This window comes from Pavona decussata, unplaced genomic scaffold (genome assembly GCF_977016875.1).
Source record: "Pavona decussata unplaced genomic scaffold, jaPavDecu1.1 SCAFFOLD_134, whole genome shotgun sequence".
Classification (NCBI taxonomy): domain Eukaryota; kingdom Metazoa; phylum Cnidaria; class Anthozoa; order Scleractinia; family Agariciidae; genus Pavona; species Pavona decussata.
Genome location: NW_028145547.1, coordinates 1,891,346 through 1,918,307, shown reverse-complemented (window position 1 = coordinate 1,918,307; position 26,962 = coordinate 1,891,346). Strand labels below are relative to the sequence as shown.

Here is a 26,962-nt window from a genome sequence, read left to right as displayed (position 1 = left end):
GCAAATGCTAAATATTTAATATGCGAACAGTTCGTTTTCATTGACTTTAACATTACGATAGCAAATAATTTTTGACAGGCAGTATTTTTTTTCAGAAAATGGAACATTCCTTTTAAAAATGAAGAAAAATTACTTTTCTTCAGTAACTTTTATGTTTTTTAGCTCATATTGGTTTAATCTTTACTGGTTTTGATTACTTTTCATTCAATTTTTACAGTTTAATTCCTGAAGTTTTGGGGGAATCCAAGATGGTCTTAATTTGACAATCATGATGTAGTTACCACATTGTGACATAATCATTTCCTGTTGCAGACCTCAAAGGAAACATCTTTGGACATACGAGTTCTCTATCCTCCAAGCCTCACTGTTGTAGCTTTTATACTTGCAATTTAATGGGATAGGAGCAGACCCCCTCCCCACCCCCAGCCCCAGAAGTACAAAAAACACCCACTCTAGATTGGGTTTAGAGCAGTAGTTTTAAAAATAGATGCTGAGGTGACTAGCAGTGTGTCAAGTAGAGAAATATTCCCAGCACAACTAGTTCTTGGGAAAAAGGAATAGACTGACACAGCTCTGCACATTAGACTGGACCTGTTGATAGGTACAACTGTGCGATCTAGCATCTCAGTGATTGACGAGGCCATTGTGGATCTTATAAAAAAACTGTTTTGTTGTTCTTTGAGTTGCTTACCCCACACAAACCATGCATGCCAGTCTTGAGGATAAGGATGTAACCCCGTGAACAAACTAAGGCAAAGATCCAGAGGAGGATTGCTGTTAGCTCCTTTTAATTCCAGCATCACAAAAAAACATCACTCGGAAGACAGTAAATGATTCAACATTTGACTGAAGGATTTAGACAAATTACTAATATGAAGGGTTGGTAAATCAAAAGAACTGTTTTATTTCCACCTTGTTACATCATCAATATTAATTTTCACAAATCTGTACAATCCTATAATGATATTATTAATCACAACTCCAGATATCACAGGAATATTGAAAGATAACTACATTCTAAAAAATAATAATCCTTAAAATTGAAAAGAAAAATATTTCCTGATTACCTTGTCAGAAGGCTGGACTGAAATTACTGTAGATATGATTTAAGGCAAATTTAAAATACGTAATGACAATAAATAATTTTAGTGAAATCTTAAGGACTGTGAATGGATCTTGTATTAAAACAAGTCTGTGCTGAGACATTATTTTCCTCATGTGACTTCTCAACTGGTTACCAGATAATGAAACTGTTCTGGCTTATTGTTAAATATTCTTTACCCGCAAGTGTTATTAATAACAATTTTTTCAAGTACACGTATTATCATCCCTTGTGTAATTTACAAAAAAATTATATCTCTGACAGGGTAAGTAATTGGTTCACTCTTTGTCAAAATAATATTCCAATTACTCGTTGGAAGGAAATATATCCAAAAAATGTCAATACATCCATGTCTGAACACGCTGGTCACACCCACCTCATCAAGTAGACCAAAAATCTCGTGTTCTGCAACTAGCATTTTTTTAAAATTATGTATTTCGTGGCCTTTCCTGAAGTATACCCCACCCCCTAAACACCATGTAACACCATTAATAATAGTGCTCTGATTCTTTGAAATACCACACTAAAAATTGCCAAAATTAATGAGTACAAAACTTGTGACATCGAATCTCGTGTTCTGCAACTAACATTTTTTTAAAATTATGTATTTCGTGACCTTTCCTGAAGTATACCCCACCCCCTAAACACCAAGTAACACCATTGATAATAGTGCTCTGATTCTTTGAAATACCACACTAAAAATTGCCAAAATTAATGAGTACAAAACTTGTGATATCAAACTTGTGAATGTTTTTGGTATTGACTTCACCACACTTTCATTGATGTGCACAAAGCTGGGTTAATCCATACTGTGTTACCAAAATGGGCATTCACTAATATTTGATAGAAGTCACATGAAATGTAAATAATCTAAAACCTTGACCTATTTATTAAAACACCCACTATAAGAGAAAAAAAATAAGTAAGTAAAAATATCCTGCAGTACATTATTTGCCTCATTTCGTTCCACTACTGGTTTAAGTAGTTAACTACTGACAAACAAAAATTGAACTTCGCCTTCTGCCATCAACAATATCAATAATTCTTGATGGGACGGGCAAGTCAGCTGTACCACCATTTTCATCAATCTCCACAGCATTTTTAAGAGAAGCTATTTGAAAATCATCAAGGTTGCCATTGTGGTAGACAGTGATCCATTTACTGCCTTTTGGTATGAACTGACCAACCCTCACACTCAGCACAATGCCAATCCCATGATCAATCTTGCTACTGGACAGCTGTCTACCTGCGCCAAGCTTGTGTATCACTCTTCCCAAAGCGAGGGCATCTATTCGAGACACTATACCACTCTTTTCAGCAACAAGTTCAGTTTTCTGGGAGGCAAGCGGCAAGAGACTTAAGGGGTCTGCGCCAGGGGTGCAAAGTTTCTGTGCCACATCTGGTCGCACTCCCTGTGCTTTCAACATCTCGCAGAATTTTTGAAGAGCTTTTCCACTTTCCAAGGCATCAGCAATGAGTTTCACACCATCTTGTTCTGATTCCACTTTTTTTAAAGCATAAAGCAGATGACCACCTAAAAAGAAAAGTTGGAGTAACTTAAATTTGAATTCTTACGTTGTAAAGATGACAACAACACCTTTCAAATAACTGGTTCTAGGATTACTGATACAATCATTCATTGTAAGAAAGGAAACAAACTGCTATTTGGGAATGCCTCTACAGCTACTGCAAACTTAAGTAACATCCTTTCTGTTGACACCTAGGCATTTCAATTATTGAAATGAGATCACCACCAATAATGGTGGTGATCTCAAACACAGTTTATATTCTCTTTATTGATACAATCTGGAACTTAATTTTGATATCTTCCTGTGGTTTGAATATTCTCAAAGATCTACACCCAGCGCAAATAGTGGGCGAAACGGAAAAAAAAAACTGGAAAATTACTGTGTTCGGCATTTGACAGTGCCTGAAACTCTTAAACCATTAATTGGCATGTTAGAGATTGTGGGCCAGTCTGTCGCGACATTTGCCTGTTAGACTAGCTAAAGATCGCTAAACGTAAGCAGCCTTGGTTCAGACAAATGGCTCTTACCTTCTTCACACACCAACTCCTTCAAATCCTCAGGACCCTTTCCATTCAAGCAGCTGATGGATTCAGCTATTTCTACAGAGTTCCCTATAGTTCTTCCCAATGGTGCATCCATACTAGTGATTAGGGCCACTGCCTTGATGTCGAGACCTTGGCTTGTACTAACTAGTGAGTGCGCTAGTGCCCGTGCCTTCTCCTCTGTTGTGGCAAAAGCTGCTTTGCCACACTTCACATCCAATATCAGGGCTGAGGGGTTTTCTGGTTTGAAAGGGAGAAGAATTTGTTGTCCACCACGGCAAGTTTGTTGAAAGAAGTCATGGAAAATATTCACTAGATAAATCGATCCTAATCTAGCCGACAAAACATTATCTTACAAAAGGAGGCACTTTTTTATCTGCCAGATAGCAGATGTGATGGTATGAAAGGGTTTCACAAACTTTACTCAAAAAGAAATTGTGCACAATTATAAGAAAATGAGGGAAGGGTTGAGTGCGTGGGAGGCTAGTCTCCAGTCAGATTACATATTTCCAGGCCATTTGTGTTGTTGGCTCTGCAAATGGTTGATTAATTCTCAAAATGCACACAACTCTCTATCCAAATAGAGTAGGCTGTTGTAGATATTGAATATGAATACTTGCAATGCAGTTTGCTGCTCCTAGGCCTATACAAAAGGTGAATTTTAATCTTGTTTGAAAGTTGCCGTCAGGATGTATTTTCATTTTGGCAATTGAGTGTCCTGACTTGGAGGGTAATGGAAAATCAGCCTCATTCCCAGACCTTATCAAGCAAGCGGAACTAAAAGGCTTGGGACTGAACTCCTTGGGTGAGTCTTTCCAACCACTTCAACTGGTTAAATGTCACATTCAACTGCGCACCAAGGATGACTGGGGATGAGGCTAAGGGGTCGAAATATTGCCACTAGTGAAATTGGACCTGCATGTATAACTGCAGGCTGTAAGTGTACAGTTTTCATTCGCATACATACCAGAAGCTTTCTTGGATATGATAGAGCTTGATATCAAAGGCATGGATGCCACTGTAGCAGTCACATCCCTTATGGCATACAATACCCGATCAGCAGGGACCAACGACTCCGTCTGTCCCACAATGCAACAGCCAACTTTACCCAGGATATCACTCAGCTGTTTGGAATCCACATTGACTTGAAAGCCTGGGATGGACTCTAACTTGTCCAGGGTACCCCCTGCATGACGGAAAAAAAACAGGATTGATTCATGATTACTGGGAATAGACAGCCTGGATGCCAATTGAAGGGGTGCCTGGAAAAAAGCCCTAAGTGACTTCTGATAAACTACTAGGTTCTCCTTCCAAATTTTCTTGTTTTTGCTTGTGAAATAAAAGGAGAATTTGACCTTACATCAAAAGTCACTTAGGGCCTTCTTCCGCACACCCCTTCAATTTTACTGATTGACTTAAATATTATTGGCCCTGCGGTGATCATTGGTCATTTAAGGCCACTCCCCTTGAAATCTTCTTGAACACCAAAAGACAGGCCTATATATAAACACAGAGGCTACTCAAGTTTCCCATCATTATTTTGGATATTTCTTGCACTGTTGGCTATTTTGATTAATGGTTGACTATCACAAGGAGTGGGACCAAGTTTCCATCAGAAACTGTTTGGAACTTGAGTGTGTGGTTGAAAAACTCCAAGGAATTCTGAACTTTACAACTTGGTCCCATTCCTTGTGATAGATTGCTGCACCTGTTAAAGTTATTCAGAATGGCCATCACTTAATACAGAAACATCTGACCAACAATAAATATCGATAATCAACTCTTTTTCCTGTTTCATCTCATATTAAACAGATGTGAGGGCTCCCTGTGGCCTAAATGAATAATAAGTCATACATGTACAACATACATGTAAACTATAAGCCTGCAGACATCACTGCAATACCCTGATCTGAAATTCTCAGATGGTTGTCGTGTGCACAGCCACACCCTCCCTGATTATTTCGCAGGGAGCTGGCAGCTTGTAATACTGAACAATACCTTTTTGGGTTTAAAATTAATGCTTTAGAACCACTTTGGACGCTGTAATCTAAATAGACCATTGTTTGAATTATCCTGACACTATGAAGCCATTAGAATAATAATTATTATGGGTACCCCTATTAAGGGAAAATAAATTTCAGCCACACCCACAAAATGTTGATCTTGGAATCTTTTAGGTGTACAGTGCTTTCTAAAATTTCTGATATGTACCCTCAGCTTGTCACTTTTTGTGGGACTGAGACCCCCACCCCCCCCCCCCCCCCCCCCCACCAAGCCAATTGAGAAATATTATGCACCATCACTGTGAGATATTAATATTACTAAGCGAGTTTCACTGGGCTTAAAATCATAATTATGACAATGAAAAAAGCCTTGAATACCGGTAGCTCCTTGCCCTCCCTCTTATCTTCCAATAAAAACAAAAGCTATTGAACAAAACCTCTATAATTTATAAATTATAAATTAAGTCTGGATACACCTAAGAATTTTAGAAGCATAATATTCAGACTTTGAACTTCAATAATTTTTACCCTACTCAAAACTAACCCTCAAAGGGTAAAATATTACACTCCTTATTTGAACTAATAGAAAAAAATTAATGTACCACTTTTTCAGCAATTTTTCTTCTTTGTTCAATCAAGAAACAAAATTGATGCATAATTGAAAAAAAAATTGCATTTGCGGTATAATAGACAATAACAGAAAAAGAAAATACTTAGTAATCATTTGGGAAAAAGAGGGGGTGGGAACTGGGAGCTCATACATGAAGCAGCAGTGAATTATACCCTGCCCTACCGCTTGCAACTGAGGTTAACCAAACCGTGTCCCCTCCCCTCCCCTCTCCTCTAAAATCCTGAACAGGTTTGATTGTGTACATTGAGTATTCACGGTCTGGTTAATTTACATGTGCTTCAATAGCAAAGGCGTTTATACTGATTTCTTCAAGGGCCTGCGCAGGCTAATTACGATGCCTTTAGAGTTATTTTGTCGTGGTTAAAGGTAGACAAGAAAAATACATACTTAATATACAGGAAATTATAATTACAGTAACTATTAAAAAGATGAATGTACAAATATTTTTAAAAACAAACGATATTAACAAGGTTTTGAAGAGTGCTTTCTAATATACAGAACGTTCCGTTCAATGGATATTTTTGATACTTAAGAAGTGTAAACAATAGGTAAGCTTACAAATTTTTACAGAAAATAAAATAAATTTGACTAAAAATAAAGGGCGTACCGGTATGACCAAGCCCGCGACCAGAAATCATGGGAACTTTCACCCCACAAACGGCCAATGCGGGAGCAAGAGGGATGCTGACTTTATCTCCAACTCCGCCTGTAGAGTGTTTGTCTGCAACACTTCCCTGCCACTCTTCGGGCCATGTTAAGCAACTACCAGTGGATATCATCGCTTTTGTAAGATGTACAGTTTCATCTCGGTTCATTCCTTTGAGGAAGATGGCCATGAGCATTGCACCTATTTGGCTTTCGGACGCAGCTTTCGAAGTCGCGCACTTTACGAAGTGCTGGATTTCGTCCACGGACAGTTCATCGCCATCTCGCTTTTTGGCAATCAGGTCTGAAATATGAAATGAGCTGGACATGTTGATGCTAGTTGAGCTTCTAAGCTTACAGATGCTACTAAGCGAAAATTTGGTCTGGTCAGAAGTTTCCCACGTCACTTGGTCAGCCGAAGCCGCGTTTCGATTGAGTAACCTCCAGAGAACATTGTTCATTTACTTTGTTTACCCACCCTACCCTAAGGTTTCCAAATGCATTTGCGAATTTATTTCTCCCAGTCGTTACATCCAAATCCTGCTTATAAAAAAGTAAAAAAATAACTTCTTAGATTAATTTTTTGAAACGTTTGCAAATGAAAGGGCACAATTAAGGGAAAAACTAGGCTTTTCATTGGAGAGGTATGTCCGTCCCTCCCCTCCCTCACCATTTGTACTTTGCGGTGATCTTCGATCCAGTTGACGGACGAAATGCAGATTTGCAAGCTATGAACATTCAATGGACTTAAAGAAATAGAAGTATTGAAACCAATGATGTTATAGTGATGCCGTTAAGACGGTATTTTTCCAGTTATTTCGGAGTTTTCCGTGCGAGCGAAGAATCTTGACGGTCTTTGATTTGTCCTGTCCGTATCCATGGAACTGATTGAAGTTGTTGTGCTTCGTTCTTTGTTCCCGGTTTATTGCACTTTTGTTTAATTAACAGCATCTCATTTCATGTTCCATGCTTCCTTCAATAAGCTCTGGACATTTTGGAATTGCTTCGAAGTCTGTTTATGGACCAGACAGCGTCCAGGGTTTCGGGATTAGCATTGTAAACAAACCGTCGTATGTCGAAGAAGATCGTTCGATAACTTGTCCGAGTTTACCGCTCATTTCAGAAGGCTCTTTTACATCGCTTGTTAGCAAGAAATCAGGAAAAGCTTCAGAAAAGAATGATGGAAGAGGAAACAAAGATGATGAGGTGGGTGAATATCGAAAATTCCAATTAAAGACTTTTAAAACCTAATTTATGTTGTCGATGCATGTCTGCCTGGCAGTTTGTTTTTTAAAATTTGTCGTCCTAAGTACTCTCAATTGTTTGTCGAACTTCCTGCTGTGGTTAAATTGAAAAAACATCAAGAGTTTGCTCTTTAAAACAAAAGTTATAGGAAGGTTGAAACATTCCGAATGAACAAGTGAGAACAAGGTCACTGCATGAATCATCAAGCACTGATTGCGTTCTTCACACATCCATCAGGTCCCAGCAGGATCGATCGTGTGCAAAATTCAGCCGGCGGTGCTTTGATGGAATTTGTTTTGCTTACCTAATTTCCTTGTTCTGTGATGTCACCTGGCATGGTATTAACTGTTTAAGCCACCCTTTCTGGACCAATTAATCAACATAATTTTTCAATAGATTTTATACTGCTAGCAAAAACCCACTCTTAGCCCATGTTCACACTTGATTCCTGAGCCTGTGCCTGCATGAGTACGATTCTTGCTCGGCACTAATATGAACACACCCTTTTATCACAGGCAAACTCGGGAAAAGAAATTCCGAGTGCTCCTATCAGGAGTCGAACCTTAAAGACCTTCAGATTACTAGTTCGGATGCTCTACCACTGAGCTACAGGAAACCCGTGGGAGCTAAGGCCGTTAAATTTGGCCTTCTCTCCCACGAGTCTCCTGTAGCTCAGTGGTAGAGCATCCGAACTAGACTAGTAATCTGAAGGTCTTAGGTTCGACTCCTGTGAGCACTCAGAATTTCTTTTTCAGAGTTTGCCTGTGTCATTACTTAATATTACATCATTCTCAAGTACAGTAAAGGTGGGTTAAAGTGTTACTACCTAACAGTAACTAACTGAAGCATGGTTGGGTTGGGCTGTTTAACGTCCTCACCTCCAAATTATACTGATTCCAGCAAATCCTTTTGGCAGCCGACTAACTCTAAGTCCAGGAGTGAGCAGCATTGCACAATGTCAACCTGTGACAGTGTTCCTTTAAATGGAGGTGACATCTCTATATTGTAATATTATTTAGCCTCATTCAATAAGCACAAGTGGAAATTATTTGCCTTGTAATGCTTTTTTCTTTCAAACAGGTCAACAGTTCAAGAGCAGATTCTGGCATCCAACGGTCAGTTTTGGATTGTCTTAAGTTAATACTAATTAATTACATGTACCTTCATATTCTTCTGACTTGTGAAGTGTCCACTTATTACACAAATACTAGAAATACGTGACTCGCAAAACCTCGCGAAGCTGGGGCTGGGTGGAAAGACCTCTTTACTCGTATTGTAGCATCAAACGAGGAGATTAAAAGGTTTCTGAACATAGCATGGGCTTTTCGTAGTTCCACAGGCTAGTTTGCGGTTGAAAATCTATTTCTGAGGCGACGAAGTTTACAACAGGCGTGCAGCGCTGTTGTGTTCGATGAATTTATTTCCCATGGGAAATTATTTTACCGCTGCCACAAAACGTGTAATTTCTTCAATGCAATCTTTCACAAAAAAAATTTCTGGAAAAAAGGGAAAATATTCTGAAGAGATAGTTCTGTATTCAGTGAATATTGTTGAAATTTCATCCGACACGCAAACTTTCCCGATGTATGCAAATTTTGCTCCAGACGACGCCAGACAGTCTGACGTCATTCATACTTTGTTTTTTACTGTTGCTAGGCACCAGTGCGGACACCTTCAACGAAGTATATATACAAAGATACATACATACATACATATATATAAATATATTTTTCGCTTGAATTCGCGCGGTTTAGCTCCGCTCGGGCCGGCTCGGCCCAACAAATTTATTAACCTTGCTACGCTCAGGCCTTCGGCCCTCGCTTCGCGAGGAATTATGATGTCTCTTACTCGTTTAATTCATTTATTTGTCCATGTTCAAAAGGTAAACCTTCAGAAGCCTTAATTAGTCACTGTCCTTGTCGGTGGTGCACTGCTTCCAGAGGTATAATTATCCCGGTTCAGTAAGCATACATCATGTACATGTAAGCGGAAAGGAAAATTGCTACTTCCCCATGGAAGAAATGCTAATGAAGTCCATTGTGGGTAATTAATCTCCTAACACTTAGAGACAGGTTTTCCTGACAGTTTACTATTACCAAATATTAACACTTCTGGGTGGAGAGAGTCATTGTTAAAGTCACTAAACAGTAAATTGCCTTGCCCAAGAACACAAGACAAATTGATCCTCAGCCCGCTGACCTTGAACCTGGAGTGCTTATATAATCCGAGTCTAACACACTAACTGTAAGGCCACCATGTCTCCCACTAGTAATGGTAGCATGATCAGTATGGTCTGTAGTTCAGTGAGAAATTCAAACCATCGTGACATTACATTATTGAACATATTTCTGTACTTTTTTCTTACTAGACAAGAATAAAGTGATACGATTACATGTAATCATTAAATATGTTTAGATCTAGTTTATACATTGAGTGTTGGTTAGGCATGAATATGGAATTTCTTATAATCTTTTACTTTATGATCATCAACAGCACTTTGAAAATGACACAGTTGCAGTTAAACTGTGAATTAAAGAATGCTGATCGTGGATGGTGCCCACAGGGATTCAATCCACGGCTTGCAGTGAGTTATACGCAATTTTCTCCCTGACTATTTCATGATTTGTTGATAAATTCCGGGTTGATTTTATGCAAGTTACACTAGTCTGCTCCTTTAATTTGTTAATATCTGCCATATTAATTTCTTGATCTCAATTCGGAACAGAATTCAAGCCGTCCTTCTCAGCTTCCAGTAAAGGGATTCCACATGTGAGTATAAGGTCCATTGAAATGATACATACACTGACTTATATAATTAACGCCTATGACGCAAATGGAGCTTGGGTGCCCAGGAGCCAGGGGCTGGTACCGCCAACCCAAACCCAGGTAGGTAGAACACCCCATAAGCCTGCCCCACCCACAACCCAGCCACGAACCCCGCCCGCAACTCAGCCCCAACCCTATCACCTGTCACACTGAGACTAGAAGCTCAGTGGAAAAATAAGTATATAAGACAAAGAACTAACCCAAACCCTAACCAACCCCCAACACTTACACTAATCCAAACAATAACAAATTAACACTACTGGGAGGGAAGGGAGGGAAGGGAGGGAAAGAAAAGCCCAACAAAACGCGATAAACTAACCACGCCACGAAAAATGCTGAGTAGAGTAAAATTCCAAGCACGTGCAAAGGAGCACGCCTAAAGTGCAAGAGAATACCGCTGGCCACACAACTGCCCGCAAACCTCACCCAGGCCCACACAGTAATGTAACAACAAACGCCCAAACGCTTATGTGCCACCAGTGCCCAAACTGTACGCCAATAAACGCTAACGCCACGCCACCAGGGAGCAACTTGCGCTAAGTCGTTAACTAAGTTAAATTACATTTAACCCTAATTAACAGACTCCCAAATATATTATTTCTTTTCTATTCTGTGTAAATGTTCCTAAAATTGCACTGTTTATTTACTGCTATATATAAAATTTTAGGATGAGTACATCTGACCGACTGCTGCTTCAACAGTCTTTGGGCGAACCAATGCAAAATCTGCAGAGAAGGAGAGATAAGGTAAGCCTGTAATAACTTCAATAACTCAATTCAGCCTATAATCCAATTGGAGTACCCCCTCCTCCCCCCCTCCCCCCAGGCTTTAATCCATTGCCATGATGGGAATTCCCCCTCCCATCACCCTTTCTCCTTATAGCACATTTTCAGGATGGTGTAAATTTTTTTCACAAATACCAGAATTTGTTTTCCTTAAATTGCTTCGATCCTCATTTAGTTATATAATTTGTATATTATCCCAGTGAGGGTTAAATGACAGTCATATTATGCATAAGAATCAGAAAAACTGACAGAAGGAATCTGGTAGTCATTAGTAAGTAATAAAAATGATGCCATGATCGCAATAAAAGTGCAGGCCTATAACTAATAAATGTTTTTCCTAATTTCCTTTTATACATGGTTTCAGACTGAAGTTGATAGAAAGGGGTATTTGATGACTTTTGGTGGACAGACTAACCTAAACAGCAGGTATATATATGTAGCACCATGAAATTTAATAATTTAATATAATTGTGCCTGCCAAAGAGTGTTGTTAAATGCATGTATGACATGTAGTAGTCACTGTGGTAATTGGAAAGACTGCTAGCTTTTTATTTTATTTTATTTTATTAGCTTCGCCTTTACATGATCTACAGAAAAATAAAGTTACTGAAAAACATTTAAATACTAACAATTATATTATTTAATATATAAATTATTTAATGGATATTTAACCAAGTTAACAACCTCAAGCTTTAAGTAGTCCTGTGCGGGCTGGCTTAAGTCTTCTTGTCATAGCTCAAACAATCCCCTTTGATCCCCGCCCACTTGGGTACTTTGCGTGTATGTGTGTGTATTTTTTTCTTCGCAGTTATGTCATCATAACAACCCAGAGTCTTATTCAGTAGTTTAATTAATCCAATTGATTAAGATTGTCATTAAAGAAAAAGGACATGTGGGGTTTAGCTGATGATTGGACGGGTACATTTACCAAGCACTGTATGTTTGTTCCATCTTGGCAGATGCTTCTTTAAGGCAGGCAACTTAATGTGAAGCCCTCTTCAGTAATGTTTAATTTAGTGCTGTACTTGTTACAAAATACTTCAAGAAGGCAATCACTTGAAAAGTTATGGTCCTGTGTTTGTTCATTAATATGAAGCAGTCACTGCATAAAATGAAAATTCTTCTTATTAATATTCCTTTCATTTTCAGGTATAGAATGCCTGCTATAAAAAATCCTAGCAAGGAAGTACAATCCATACCTTCACATGCTCCTGAGTCAACTTCAGTCAACCTGCACAGAAGGGACGCCAGCAAACCTGCTGGTGTAGCCATACACTCTAAGTGCTGCTGTCGACACCATAAGCAGGATGATGAACAAAGAGCAACACTTAAGTCAAGGTCATTGGGGAGCTTACGAAGTAAAGAGGTACATCCAATCATGCTTGCCGATCATTTTGCCAAAACAAAATCTAATGTGCGGATCTTGTGTTTATAAACAAGTTCATATATCACATCAGTGAGTGATAATTTATTTCAATTGTTTAAATTTTTTGACCAAGACTGCACCAGTAACTTGGCATAATGTCATTTTCTTCTCCAGGGAATATACAAAGGGAAGAAAGAAGGATCTATTATCAACCAAAATAACCATGGGAACACATTCAGTAATGACAAAAGAGTCAAGCCAACAGACAGGCCACCGCCTAAGAAATTGCCGAAAACGAATGGTAAGGGAGCAATTCACCATGATGAGGGTGTCTTCCCAATTTTACTCCTGAAGACTGAATGTTTCAAAACAGAACAACTTGGGCCAACCAAGTAGACTATTTGTTTCATTTTTGCAAACATCTTTGCATCATCCTTGCAAACATTGAAGGGAAGTGAGGGATGAAGTCAGTTGGTACATCAAAAAAGAGCGTCAAACTGTTAGTCCAATCAAGTGTCATTTTGCTTAACCTTTAACCCCTGTATGTAAAGCTCTCTTTCGAACAGGGCCCTTGATTTTACAAGTGCACAAAAAAGAAAAAACAAACAAGCAAATGCGCACTAGTGTAGAATTAGGGTTATGTCTGTTGTTACAAGTGCTCAGTTATATCTATTGAATCATGATACCACAGTCAGTCTACTTCACACTTACAGTTTTTCCAAGAATGAAATGAACATTCAAATTCCTTTTTGTAATGTCCGACATTTGAATGGAATCTTGAGATATCTTAGTTTCTAAAAAAAGATGCATTAATTAACTGAAAGGAAATTCAAAATAGTTGGGAAATGATTGTTATTTTTGAAATACTAATTAATGGTGTAATATGTAAAGAAAAATTTATAGCTTTATACCATCAATATTAAACTAGGATAATTTCTACAGGAACTCTTAATTCTCGCCGGCAATGTTCAAAACTGACATGTTATTAATCAAAACTCCATTTAAGTTTCAAAAATACTGGTCACGCATGACGTACGCGACTACGTACAAATTTGAGCTGTTTTATTGAACTTATTTTTGTGTGCATATCACCAGTAAAAACAAGGCCCAGTTTGTAATCTACAAGTACAAGTACATGTATAAAACTGTCATGATTTGTAATTAATTTATCATAAATTGCAGCCATTGATAATGTACATTTTATCATTTTCTTTAACCAGGAATAAGTGTTGCACAGTCAAAGAAAAAGGTAAAATTTAAGACGTTGCAAGTTGCATTTAAATGAATTCTTTTACGTACATCAATATTAAAAGCTGAGGTAGAATTGTTACTTGCAGTTTATAATATTACCTGTCACAACCTCTAATAAAAGAAAGGAATTAACATAAACAAGAAGGCTGAATTTCTAAATGAATGAAATTAGTGCCACTCAATTATCATTCTGTTAAGGAAGAAAACATTGATATAAATTTCGGGGCCATTTTGTTTGAAATACTACTACACTAAAGTGAATGCCAAGGAAAGCAATTCTGATTGAAGGAGTTAACCTAAAATATCCTCAACAGTATATTTGAAGGTTAAAATATGCACCAAACAATTAGAGAACTGAATTGTTCTTTTTATTTTGAATTACTCTTAGGTGCCAAAGAATTTTAAAACATTCAAATAATAGAAATTTACATTTTGGAAATGAATTGTCCATTTTATTAAAAAAAATAAATGTTTTAAAAAAATTACGGTCGAACCAGGTCAAGCGTACCCCCCTAGACTCTATTAATGGATCGATTATTTGAAAATTGAACCCATCAGTCGTTTCAAAGAATGCATTCATTTATTCCTTGTTAACGCGGATCAATGATCAAATTAAAATTCGCAGAACATAGATCCGCTCTAACAGTAAAAGCAATAGCCTGTAAAATTCAAACTATACAGTACATTTGAAGCAGCTCGTTCGTTCAAACTGTTCCTGCATGTTGTTGACACATTCATATAATTCGTTATGCAAATTTGGTCATGGCAAGAGCAAAAAGTCAAGCGCTTGCAAATGAGTCGGGCTGAAAAATTCCAATTTATCTTTCATGTATAGCATTACCTACCTTGTAGCATGAAAAATGGTGGTATATATTATTATTTCACCAGACTGTCCATTATACGTCGACGAATAGCGCAACACATGTGCTGCCATTGTCGAAGGTCAACTGAAATGAACATCTTTCACTGTGAGTTCGCATACTTTTCGCTAAATTAATTTGCATATACCTCAAAAAGAGAACCGTTTGTTATAATAAAACACTTCCAGTCCTTTTTCATTTTTGTTTTTGAATAACTAACGGAAAAAACGCAAGTGCACAAACGTAAAATGTTCATTTAGTGATCATTAGTGAGTTTAAATTTACGCGACAGGACCCACCGTGCCCGGTGGCGAATTTTCTTTCTGACAGTACGCGTTGACTGCTGTAAATCACGAGAAATCTGTTTTTTGGAAAATCCACTGTTATATAAATCAAGAATTGCCGCTCTGAATATATTGAGAGGGGTTTTTCCCGCGGGCTTTCTGGTTTTCTGGTTTCATGCATTATTTGTACCCTGGTTCGTATAATCCAATCAGAAATCTAATTTTGATTTGAATACTTGAAACGACTAACGGGTTCAATTTTCAAATAATAGATTCATTAATAGAATCTAGGGGGGTACGCTTGACCTGGTTCGACTGTAACACTTAAAGAAAATAATGCAGGTTAAATTGATGCAGATTTTTAAATTTTCATTGATTTCGTGGAGTTTAATTGATATCTTGTAATACAAATTAAAGTTAATGATTTCTCTGTTGTCTACCCCAGAGCAAAAGAATTATAAATGTACTGGCATCAGACAGTAAATCAAGTCTTGAAGAGGAAAGAAAAAGAGTAAAGAGGTCCCCACCAAAGCAAACAAGACAGAAGTGTCCCAAATCACCAGAACAGAAAGTAGCACCTCTACAGAACTGTAAGAGTGCTACTGCTGCAGTTGTAGCAAGCGGTCCAACAGAGGAAAGCCAAGAAGAAGTGATGATTTGTGTAGAAACTGTCAGGGAGAATCCAGCTCACACAGACTTTGACTCAGTAAAAGAAGTCATTGAGTTGATGGATGTAGAGCACAATCATTATGATGAAGAAAAAGAATTTGATGACAGGTTAGTGTGAAAGAGTTTGTTAAGTACACTTCTCAAACTCAATTTTATTTAATAAATCAAAAGCCAAAGACAAAGGAAATCATACACCATGACGTGTTTGGAAATCTGATTGAAAACTCCTCGCTTTTGCATCCTTAATTTTCTCCTTCAAGATCAGTTTGTTTGAGAAGTTATATCAAACACTCGTCACAGTGTTTCATCACAATATCAAAAACCTCGAAGTTCGTCAAAAATACTCTGCTACGCGTCTTATTTTCAACTCTCTTTTCGGTGTTTGATATGTGATGAAACACTGTGTCTCTTGTTTGATATATTACTTCTCAAACTCATTAATAATTCGAAAACCCAAGACAATTAATGAAATCGTGCACCGTGACGTGTTTGGATATCTGATGAAAAACTCCTTGTTTTTGTATCCTTGACTTCTCCTTCAAAATCAGTTTGTTTGAGAAGTTATTTCAAACACTGTCACAGTGTTTCATCACAATATCAAAAATCTCGAAGTTCGTCAAAAATACTCTGCTACGCGTCATATATTCAACTCTCTTCTCGGCGTTTGATATTATGTGATGAAACACTGTGTCTCGTGTTTGATATATTACATGTAACAGTAGACTTGAATTTCAGGACTTGTTTTCACTGGTCAATCTTTTCCTCTCGAACATGACACTTTGCATCACTTGTTTTATATCTTAATTTAATTACTCTGTAAACAGGAATATTATTATGTGAATGAACACCTGGGATATAATATATGTACCTGCAATCAGATGCCAGATAAACCACATGAAAAATACTAAATAAATGTAGGGGTATCGAATAGTCCCATTTAATTTAAAAGTACTTGCAAAATTTGGCCTTTGCTCAAATTGCTCGCAAAAATTACACGGGTGCTCGCTTACTCATGCTCGCAAAATTTTTGCAACTGCTTGCATGCTTGCATTCTCGTTAACATGTGCTCGATTGCTCAAAATTTCGTTAATCCTCTTTTGTAGTTATTTTTTATACATACAGCTATTTCAATTAACGTTGTCGGTTCAAAGCATGAAGCTAGAAGACAAGACCGAAAGTTTACGTGGGACTTTTATGAATAAATTCATCAAAATCAGTCATGCCTGGAGAAAACAATAGGTTGTAATTAGCAGTACAATGACCTGCACGTGCAGGGATGATTTTGATGAAATTATTCATAAAAATAATCCCACAAAACATTGCGGTCTTGTCTTTAAGCTTGATTTTATTCCGACAACGTTAATTGAAATAGCTGTATATAAACGATAAATCAGTTATGATAGGGTCAAAACAAAAAGGTTTAAACATCCTTACCTCTGGCTTCAGTCTTTCTTCAACAGTTCAGCCTGTAACTATTGTTCTGTTCTGGAGGTGTCAGCCAGATTATTAATAGCTATTACTTGGCGCAAAACATTTATCCTCTTAATAAAAGAGAGATTTCGGCTAGCGGAAAATTTACGAAGTACTCGAAGTGCTCGCTGCTCGCCATCTGTATTTTTCTAAAGTGCTCGCTGCTCGCAAGAAAAATTTTGACAACTGCTTGTGCTCGCAAAAATAAACACACTGCTCGCATGCTCGCAAATGCTCGCAAAGACCATTTGATACCCCTAAATGTGATTGCTTTTCCTCACATCTCTAACATCCTTAGATAACTTTGGTGTTGATGTTTTTCGAATTTGCAGTGTAAATTAGGTTTGCTGTTTGTTTTGCAGCGAGCAGCCTGACAATTTAGACGTCATATCAGTGCGGTCTTCAACAGTATGTGAACAACAACGGTCAGCTACACCCAGACTTTTAAAGGTCGGGACCTGTTTAAAAAAAGTTTAGAAACACAATCTTTATATAACATGCACAGTTTTTTTCTCCAGTGAAGGTAATTTATAACCAAGTGGTCATTATTTAAAGAGCCTCATACACAAATGTTCTGTTTACTTGTCATACAAAAGAAAAATTTCTTAGGAGAATATTGGCAAGCCCTGCTGGATCCAATCTTGCTATAAGGCAGTCAGGCCTGGAGTGAAGATGTTTCATCTGAAATAGAACTAAACAACAACCAGTGTCAGTCCTAAGAGTGGATGAGCCAGCTCCCAGGCATTCAGTACAAGGGAGAATCTTTAATACACATGTTACAGTCAAGGGACTACTGTTACTACTAACAGTAACTTTTGTAACTATAATAAGAGATACCTCTGTTTGGCGTAAGCGTGACATGAAAAAGTCAGCTGAGTCCCCTACACCCCACTCCTGGATCAGCTGTTGGCCAGTGAAAAATAAAATTTTATATTCCACTGGTTAACTTAGTTGGGGGAACACCAGATGACTTAACTATGCCATGGTCATGGGTTCAAAGCCCGGTTGGACCAACCCTCAGGGTCTTTAAATAACTGAGGAGAAAGTGCTGCCTTTGTAATGACATCTGCAAACAGTTACGATTATAAGGTAATGATGATAAGCTGTAGGTCCCATCTCACACCACTTGCAAGTTCCTAATAATCTGTGGAACGTTAAAGAACCTACACACTGTTTGAAAAGAGTAGTTGACATTGTCCCCGGTGATGTGGTCTATCTCTATCTCTGACTTCATCCTTGATCGGCAGGAGGGTGAGATCAGAATAATATGGACTGATAGAGGCTAACAATGACTCCTTTACGTGCTGACATGTATCTGATCTCACCCCAAAGAAGAATATTATTGTAAGCTGCCATGAGACTGTGATATGTGCGATATATAAAAACATGACCATGACCATGACCATTATTTTAGGTTACTTCTGACGTGCCAGCAAACGCTGCCTTAGCTCAAGTGTTTCGAAAGTTGGACACTGACTGTGATGGGTAAGTGGTAAAAGGAACTACTGCATACAGACTTTTAGTCTTGAGAATGTCATCAATCACCATCACCGTGTTTAAACAAGGTTACAAGCCCATTCCACTGCAAGTGTGGTATCTATAGAAGCCCCAAGGATTTGGATGCATGATTATGATTAGGTTAATTTTAACTGACAATTTAATCAATGCAAATTTAATCAATGGCAGTTTTACTTTACTTTACTTTACTTTACGTTACATTACGTTACTGTACGTTACGTTACGTTACTTTTACGTTACGTTACTTTACGTTACGTTACGTTACGTTACATTACATTACAGTAATGTAACGTAACGTAACGTAAAGTAACGTAACGTAAAAGTAACGTAACGTAACGTAAAGTAACGTAATATGTTACGTTACGTTACGTTACCTTTACGTTACTTTACTTTACTTTACTTTACTTTACTTTACTTTACTTTACGTTACGTTACTTTACTTTACTTTACTTTACTTTACTTTACTTTACTTTACGTTACGTTACGTTCGGCTACGTTACGTTACTTTACTTTACTTTACTAAAAGCGCTATCTATGTCTTGTACATCTGGCATAAGTATACTCAATGCCTGTTAATGATTATTTTTATTTTCGCTTCATTACCCTTTTTATATTTTGCAGGCACATATCTTTCCTTGAACTTAAGAAAAGCCTTCCTCAGCATTTAACAAGACAGCAAATAAATTATCTGAAAAAGGTAATCTTTTCGACTGGACTAGCTACTAGTTTATCAAGTAAAATCTGTTGCACACAACTAAACACATGTTCAATAGAGTAGGTAAATTCAATGAAAATTTTCTGGTCCAGTTACATTAGAGGAAAGTCAAGACAGAATAAGGGAGACAATTGTCTCATACTCCCTTGCTTCAAGAAAGACTTCTCAAGACACATATATTTTATGAATGCGAGAAGAGAAGATAGAGGACAGAACACAACATATAGTCTCGGCTTCTAACCATGTTTACCTTCTTAGTAGCTGATTAATTCCATTGTTGACTGTTACTAAAATAAGTGGATACATTTACTGCACAGATAGGCCTGTAACTGTGACTGTAAATTCAATAAATGTCTTTAAATCAGCATAATTTTAAAATCTTTTGCAGATCTATGACATGGCCTGTGAAAGTACCTACTTTGGTCTTGAAGAGTTCACAGCTGCTCATCAAATGTGTGATCTTTTGGCCCAGTCAAGGTAAAAGCAAGTGTTTGCATGTAAAGCCAAGGACCCAGATTGTACACTACAAGTGGAAAAGTTTTATTAAATTGACCCCAGGCCCTGTAGTATCATACTGTTAGAACTGGGCACTAGGCCTCTTGCATGCTGGGACACTGCAGGCCCAGCATGCCTTTGTTCGGTCAATGCCAGCATGGCAGCTTTTGTAGTTTGATGGTTTCATAGACCATTAAAGGCCCGAAAATTATCTTATGTAGTGAACGGTTTAATTCTCAACAGCAATTCATTCTGATTAATTTTAAAAGTGCAGTTGTTAAGTTTCGCTCCCGGTTAGAACTTGTTTTCATCTCTCCAACTGAACTTGGACATTCACTTGAAATTACATGAAGTGAAGCTCATTTCAAACTTAAGGAGGAAAGAAGGAAAAAGAGCATTTAACCATTAAACCAAGGACGATTAGTTGCCGAGGATTGTAATTTTTAACGTATTTGCTTAGAGTTACCCTGCATCACAATAAATGAAAGCTGTTTTTGAATCAGTACTTAACCATAAATACTGTAGATCGGTGCTAAACCCTAAAATGCTGTTCCTTGCCTTAGTAGAACTATCTTCATTCAGTTCTTTGCCTAATAAAACGGGGCTCTGTTCCAGCGTACATAAATGACGATAATGAAACGACTCTGTGTAAACCTCATGAGGTGTCCAAGGTCAATTTGAGATATGGAAACTCTTGTTTGTACTTGGTTTTTTTTTAATCATGCGTGTTATAAAATGTACGTGTTATGTATTTTTTTGTTTGTTTATTTTGCCTTTCAGTCCACTGATTTCAAATGCATTGAGTAACATGGATTCCTCTGCCATGGATTCATGGCTCAGTACTTTTATGGTAAGAAATATCTCCAGCTCTAAGTACTGCTTGTAAGTTCAACGTCACCTTGCCTCGTTTTCTTCATATATTCCTATATTTCACTTCTGTTTTGTGGACAGATTAATCCCCTTATTTAAAGGAATATTCAGCATTGAACCCAGGAACTAATTTGGATTACGAGTCCGGTTTTTTGAGTAACCATTCTTCGCTGCCAACTTTGGCCAGATGAGATTTGTTTGTTGTTGTTATTTTAACATTCGAAGTGTGCATTGTCTTTTTCTTGTTTTGTTTCAGGAATTGTTCGGTAAAGTAGATAAAAGTCAAAGTGGAATCATAGACATAAGGTCGTTTGAGGTGAGTAACAACTTTAGTGTACAGTGGACTCTCCCCAAACTGTAATGTGGACACCTTTTTAAAGGAGAGGTTTCATGGGGTTTTTTATATCTTTTGTTAAAAATGATGAAATTAGACCTTCAATCAGCTGCCAAATAATTCTAGAATGACGAGAGGAAAGAGATCAACTCAATTCTTGATTTGAACAATGACAGCAAATTTGTGTGATACTTCCCCTTTAAGGTGGACACCATCAGGTTGGGTGAGCGCGGCCAAATTTCACATGTTTGCCTTTTACTTTAACTCTGTTAAAGTGCCCCTGGGACGAAAATTTCATTTTTCATCTTTTTGCATTTTCGTGTAGAATATGACCTTCTTACTCACGTTACCAAATTTCAATCCTTTACGGCGATTGGAAGTATTTTTTTTTAGCCTTTTATTCGAGATTTCACGGCCGCCATTACTTGGCCTTGTTCCGGAAGTTAACAAGGCCGCTTGGCTCAAATTACAGGAAGTGACGTCATTGGCTCAACACGAAAAATTCCACATGGCTAATTTTCATATGGATTCTACTTCATAAACTGTATTCTGCTGTTATTTAGTTCGCAAAAGCAGAATACAGTTTATGAAGTAGAATCCATATGAAAATTAGCCATGGGGAATTTTTCGTGTTGAGCCAATGACGTCACTTCCTGTAATTTGAGCCAAGCGGCCTTGTTAACTTCCGGAACAAGGCCAAGTAATGGCGGCCGTGAAATCTCGAATAAAAGGCTGAAAAAAATATACTTCCAATCGCCGTAAAGGATTGAAATTTGGTAACATGAGTAAGTAGGTCATATTCTACACGAAAATGCAAAAAGATGGAAAATGAAATTTTCTTCCCGGGGGCACTTTAAAGGTGGATCCCACTCAAAGGTGGACAAATGGAGTTAGTTCCGAGGGTACCCTTTGTTGACTGACAGTCATGCGAGGAAGAAGCACTGAGGATTTGCGCAGGGCTAAACAACATTAATTCTCCCGAGAGAGTTCGTCTCTTCTAAAACGATCAGACCAGCCATCATCGTGACACGTTCCATGAGGGAGGGGGGGGGGGGGGGGAGAGATTCGAGAGCGCAGAGCGCGAAGTACAAGGGGTAAGCTTCATACTTTATGCTTCGTGCCCACTCATTCTCCCTTATCCCTTGTCTTTCTGGTACTTCTCGCTCACTCCAAATCACTCCCATTCCGCCCCTCTCGGTGCCTCCCATGTACCTAACGCTCCCCCCCCCCCCCCCTTCGACAATTTTCTCCTTTACTATTAAGTTCCCCCGCTGGTTGTGTTTATGAGAGTAGCATTTTGTTGGTTAACATTCATTCGCAAGTGTAATTTGATTTTTTGTAGTGACACGTCTATTTTTCTTTGATCTCTTTTTTTTGTTTACTAGACCTTGCTTGCCACTGTTATAAACGTGCAACCTAATTCCTTCATGATCCAAAAAATTCTTGGTAATTTGGGAAAGGTGAGTTTTACGTCACTAAGTTGAAAGGGCTCAACTGCTGCACTTATACCTCGCTTTGATTACCTAAAGTATGATAAAACAAAGTAATAGTAGAAGATAGCAAAGGCTGTTTGCGTCGGAATATAGATAGTTGAAGACTGTGCCCCTTAAATTAATGTCCCGTTTATGACTGAGGGAAAAGCCGACCTTACCAAGGGCTGTTGGAATCCAAAAAGAAAATTGGGGGTAACCACGCAATTTTCTGAGATAATTAAGCAACAAGTGTTTGTTTAAACATTTTAAAAACACAGAATTTAGGTTGGGAACTTTTATATAGAACTTCCTTGAAAGGCAAATCCGTTGTGTTTATGCAAGCAACCCATGGGAAACCGCTCTTCAGTAAGGTCAACGAAAGAAAACGTGATCGATTCAAATAACTCAGGCTTGAAACGATATCGAAGCTCACTATTCCTTCTTGTTAAGCTAAAAAAAAATGTCAGACTCCGAGATCGCTGACGTTCTCGGTGATTTCACGCAGCGTTTTGACACAAAAGAGGAACCGTTCATGCGGCCGCGAAGTGTGTATCAACGCGACTATGTTCGTGCCTTATTTTGGCCTTCTTCGTTGGCGATTCATTGCTCTAATCTATTAAGTATTAACGTCACTAACTGTCTGTTCCGTGAAAAACATTCAAGTTACTGCTACAAGAATTTCACACTCTTTTCACACGCCGATGAACTGGAAGTTGCGTGGCAGACGGCCTAGGTTATCAACTTCTTGATTGTCATCGCAGTTCTCGTAAAAGTGCCTGGTTATAAAGGATATCTCTTCACTCTTCGATTAAACTCGAAGCACGCTCGGTTCTGGTCTCTTTTCTTTCAACTCTTGGCCACTGTTACGTCCAAGATTGTCGTCATTTCCACTGGGCTACCAGTAATGAGCGAGTTGATTGAAATTGAGTATATTGCCATGGAGATATCCCCTACCTTTGTTGTGTACCTGTGGAATGGTGTTCACACCCCGTGGAAGGCATCTAGACTTCCCATATATTCCGCGTGGCGCATGGACTGGTGCTTACGTTTTGTCGCTTCTCAAATTCTTGTTCGCAGCGAAGAAACGTTTGGATTTCTGTCGTAAATCTTGTTTCAGATCTATTAGCAAACTCGAAACTAGTTCTCGACACTTCCTTGCTTTGATCCCGGAAGTATTAAGGTGTAAAAGATAAGCGTTATTTAAAAACGAGAAAGCTTCATACGCGTATGTTTGCGGTCGTATGTTCAGTATTCCCGAAAACGTTTAGAACTGTAAACATCATCTGCATTTGCTGAAACTTGGGACCGCTGTAGAAATTCTATTAAAAGAGCACCGGCTAGTTTTGAAAGCAAAACGTAAGGGTGTAATTATAGGGAAAAATAAATTTTGAATTCGGCATTACTCACGAAATACATGCTCAAAATTCACGGGCTTCAAGTGGTATCGAAATTAGAGGTTGTGTTTCAGGCTTATTTTGATAAAAAAAAATTTGTCACGTGTTATGTTCTTTTATCAGTGATCATCCTGGTGTTTTTGTGTGAATGACTTGGGTTACCCAAGGTTTTTCTTGGAAAGGTTCGTGTACGCATGTCAACTTACTATACTTCCGGTCTCGATAACAACGATTTGTGACTTAATGCTTAATTTGTAGTACAACATGGCTGTGGCCAGTGGATGATATAAGAAAATTGTGGCCGCCTAGTCAGTTTATTATCATTGTTATTTTAGTTCACTATTCCGTTTCATCGCATCGATGTAGGACATTTATTATTCACGCCAACAATCACATTTGTCGTGCAAAACTTCGAGAATTTTACCTTCTTTCACACGTGAATAAATCAGTAGGAATTGCATAGAAGGTGAGTTGGCCTTAAAACATCCTCCTTCAGTTATGACTCGCAAAGGTTGTTTTCTGTTAGGTATATCTGACCATTTTCAAACAATTCAAACCGTGTTCCTCACTGCTCGCTTTTCTAACAGTTGTTAGTCGCCGTCGCTTGTTCATCATGTTTAATTTCTTCTCAGTAACAGTGGAAATTAGTGTGAGTAATACTAAATTGATCGATGCGTCTTACACAGCTTTCTATACAAGTCGCGTTTTTCCTGCAACAGGCTTCATAGTCAACATTTTGATGCATTTGTGACGGAAAAAAAATTATAATGTCTTTATCCTAATGTTGGACACAGGCCTCAAGGTCACAGAATCGAGATTGGGGCAATTGGGGCACGTTCATGATATAATCATGAATATAATCACAGAGTTACCAACTTCCAGCAGGCTTCATAGTTCTTTTCAAGGTTCTTTAATTCATAATAAATTTCAAATAGTGAGTTCGTATGGCTTGCAGTGCCGTGAACATCAATCCGGTATAACATTTCTCTTTTCTTTCATGTAGCAGTCTAACGATGATATGATCAGTGGCGTGGAGCTACTGGCTTACATCCCATACTTTGTGGCAGTCGCACCAAAAGACGCCTGACTTCAAAGGAATCAAGGAGCGCTTATGAAGACAATTTATGTCATGTCACATGAACGATGGTGAAATCAGATTACGTCGCAGTAATGAACCGTTCTTTTGATTGGCTGATTTGCGCCACATGGAATCATGACGTCAGGTTTTGCTCTCGTTGGTCTTTTTGTTTCGTGCTTCCAGGGGCAATCAGAAGTTGGACTGGAAATGACAAATGACTCAGAGGTCCAAGAACTTGATCCCACTACCCACTCCAGGGAAAAGATCGTCTGTCCCTTTGAAATTACTGTTCAGCAGAACGCATTTCTCGCCGCAAAAAAAATAAAATAAAGAAAGAAAGAAAGAAAAAACCATTAAGTACTCCAGGCCCCTAAATTCTGTTTTGGGTGGCAAGAAACCAAGAACTCAATAAAGAATTGTCACTGAATGTTTGAACATTATATAAACTTAGCGTTTCTCTGGTTGCTGCTTGTTTTCAATTTATGCTCTTGCCTGCCTATATTTAACAATTATTCACCGAAGTGGAGGTGAATAGTGGTGGATATTTACCGAGCCGCGAAGCGGCAAGGTAAATTTCCACCACTTTCACCGACACTGAGGTGAATAATTGTTTTAGTATATACCACACAAGCTGAATAACTAGCGGGCCAAAATTCCTTTATTTTTGACAGTATACCGACAAATGGTGGGAAATTTTAAATTCTCGCGCACCGCGCGGTAAGCGATTTCTTGTTGTTGAAAGTTCCGTCTCGCTTTCTTGCGAACAATTAAAACTTTTTGAGTCACTTGTTTAGTTGCTAAAGTGTCATTTCTTTAATTGTTATGTGAAATTCGTCTTGATTTTGAAACCATGCTCCAAAACATTAAAATTAGTTTCTCTCACACGGAAGCAAAACCAGTTTTCACATGAAAATTTTTTTGTACTCCGCCTCTCTTTGGTAATGAGGTTCAAAGCAATATTGCATTATAGGTACGGCCTCTAGACCAGGCCTAATTATAAACAAAAAACGTTGATCAGTGCTATATTTGATAAACGTCTCAACATTTAACGTTTTAGGGATGCCTCATGTAAGCCAAGCAATTTTTTCAGCTTTTGAGGGCATTGCATGGTCCAAAAATGTTCTTTGAACATGTCTTGTTATACAGAACAAATGTTATGATAAAAAATATTAGACAGATCATCCATATTGGTGTCCCAAAAAATGGAAGAATACTTCCAAGAAACTGGAAGTTACCTTGTATTATAATGGCCATGATATAGCCAAAGGAAGAAATCCTGTAGATGATATAATGCGATAACTGACAACAAGAAAAGCATACAAAAGGCAAATCATTCTCGATCACCTTGGGCATGAAATATCCCCCCCCCCCCCCCCCTTCCTTCCCAAGAAATGTTTTGTGATTTTCACAGATCAGTCTGCTACTGCCCAACTTGTGTGGACGTAATGGAGAGTTGATGTTCTATTGAATCACCAGAGAAAGTTCTACCAAATCCTCCCTTCAGAGTTTGTGACTCAAAATCAAAAAGAAGTAATTCGTGATGGTCTTGAAGTCTACCATGCCTCATTACTGTTTGGAAAGTCATGTGTAGGGGGTGTAACCGTGGCAACAGGCTTCAGGCTGCAATTAATTGAAATGGTTACTGAAAAATGCGACAAACTTGAGTCTGCATAGTAACCATAGCTTAACATCCACTACGCTTTATTTATTGTTGTGACAAAGTTATGGTTCATTCAAATTATTAACATCATTGTGTGGACAAATAAATAAAACTCTCCCAACTTTGCAGAGTCACTCTGACTTCATGTTGATAAAACTTGAGTCCCGCCTTAAATCCAAACTGAAATCAATCTCGTACCCAGAGTTCTCAGTCTTTTT

At 38.2% G+C, this 26,962-nt stretch overlaps 1 protein-coding gene and 2 pseudogenes across 2 annotated transcripts; 2 read left to right on the top strand and 1 right to left on the bottom strand.

Annotated features, from left to right (window-relative positions):
- Nucleotides 1–167: 167 nt before the first annotated feature.
- Nucleotides 168–6,918, bottom strand: LOC146467657 (thymidine phosphorylase-like). The gene is made up of 4 exons (XM_085125161.1): nucleotides 6,415–6,918; nucleotides 4,141–4,359; nucleotides 3,159–3,413; nucleotides 168–2,636 (listed from the first exon to the last, which is right to left on the bottom strand). The coding sequence occupies exons 1-4, from the start codon at nucleotides 6,911–6,913 to the stop codon at nucleotides 2,092–2,094; spliced, it is 1,518 nt and encodes a 505-aa protein (XP_084981287.1). The 5' UTR covers nucleotides 6,914–6,918; the 3' UTR covers nucleotides 168–2,091.
- A 203-nt stretch (nucleotides 6,919–7,121) lies between these two features.
- Nucleotides 7,122–25,530, top strand: LOC146467655 (uncharacterized; annotated as a pseudogene). Its single transcript, XR_014867613.1, has 18 exons — nucleotides 7,122–7,658; nucleotides 8,778–8,812; nucleotides 10,191–10,281; nucleotides 10,423–10,466; nucleotides 11,191–11,269; nucleotides 11,673–11,734; nucleotides 12,458–12,674; nucleotides 12,849–12,975; nucleotides 13,895–13,923; nucleotides 15,515–15,846; nucleotides 17,571–17,658; nucleotides 18,623–18,693; nucleotides 19,348–19,423; nucleotides 19,830–19,918; nucleotides 20,717–20,786; nucleotides 21,063–21,122; nucleotides 22,526–22,600; nucleotides 25,013–25,530. The product of XR_014867613.1 is annotated as an uncharacterized LOC146467655 (transcript).
- LOC146467656 (uncharacterized) lies at nucleotides 22,607–24,216 on the top strand (annotated as a pseudogene).
- Nucleotides 25,531–26,962: the final 1,432 nt, after the last annotated feature.

Bases quoted from the DNA above. Each gene is read 5' to 3' on its own strand.
- LOC146467657 (XM_085125161.1), bottom strand. From the start codon at position 6,913: ATGAACAATGTTCTCTGGAGGTTACTCAATCGAAACGCGGCTTCGGCT. The intron at 4,360-6,414 runs GTACGCCCTTTA...TCCGTCATGCAG, and splicing joins TCGCGGGCTTGGTCATACCG to GGGGTACCCTGGACAAGTTA. The intron at 3,414-4,140 runs GTATGTATGCGA...CTTTCAAACCAG, and splicing joins CATATCCAAGAAAGCTTCTG to AAAACCCCTCAGCCCTGATA.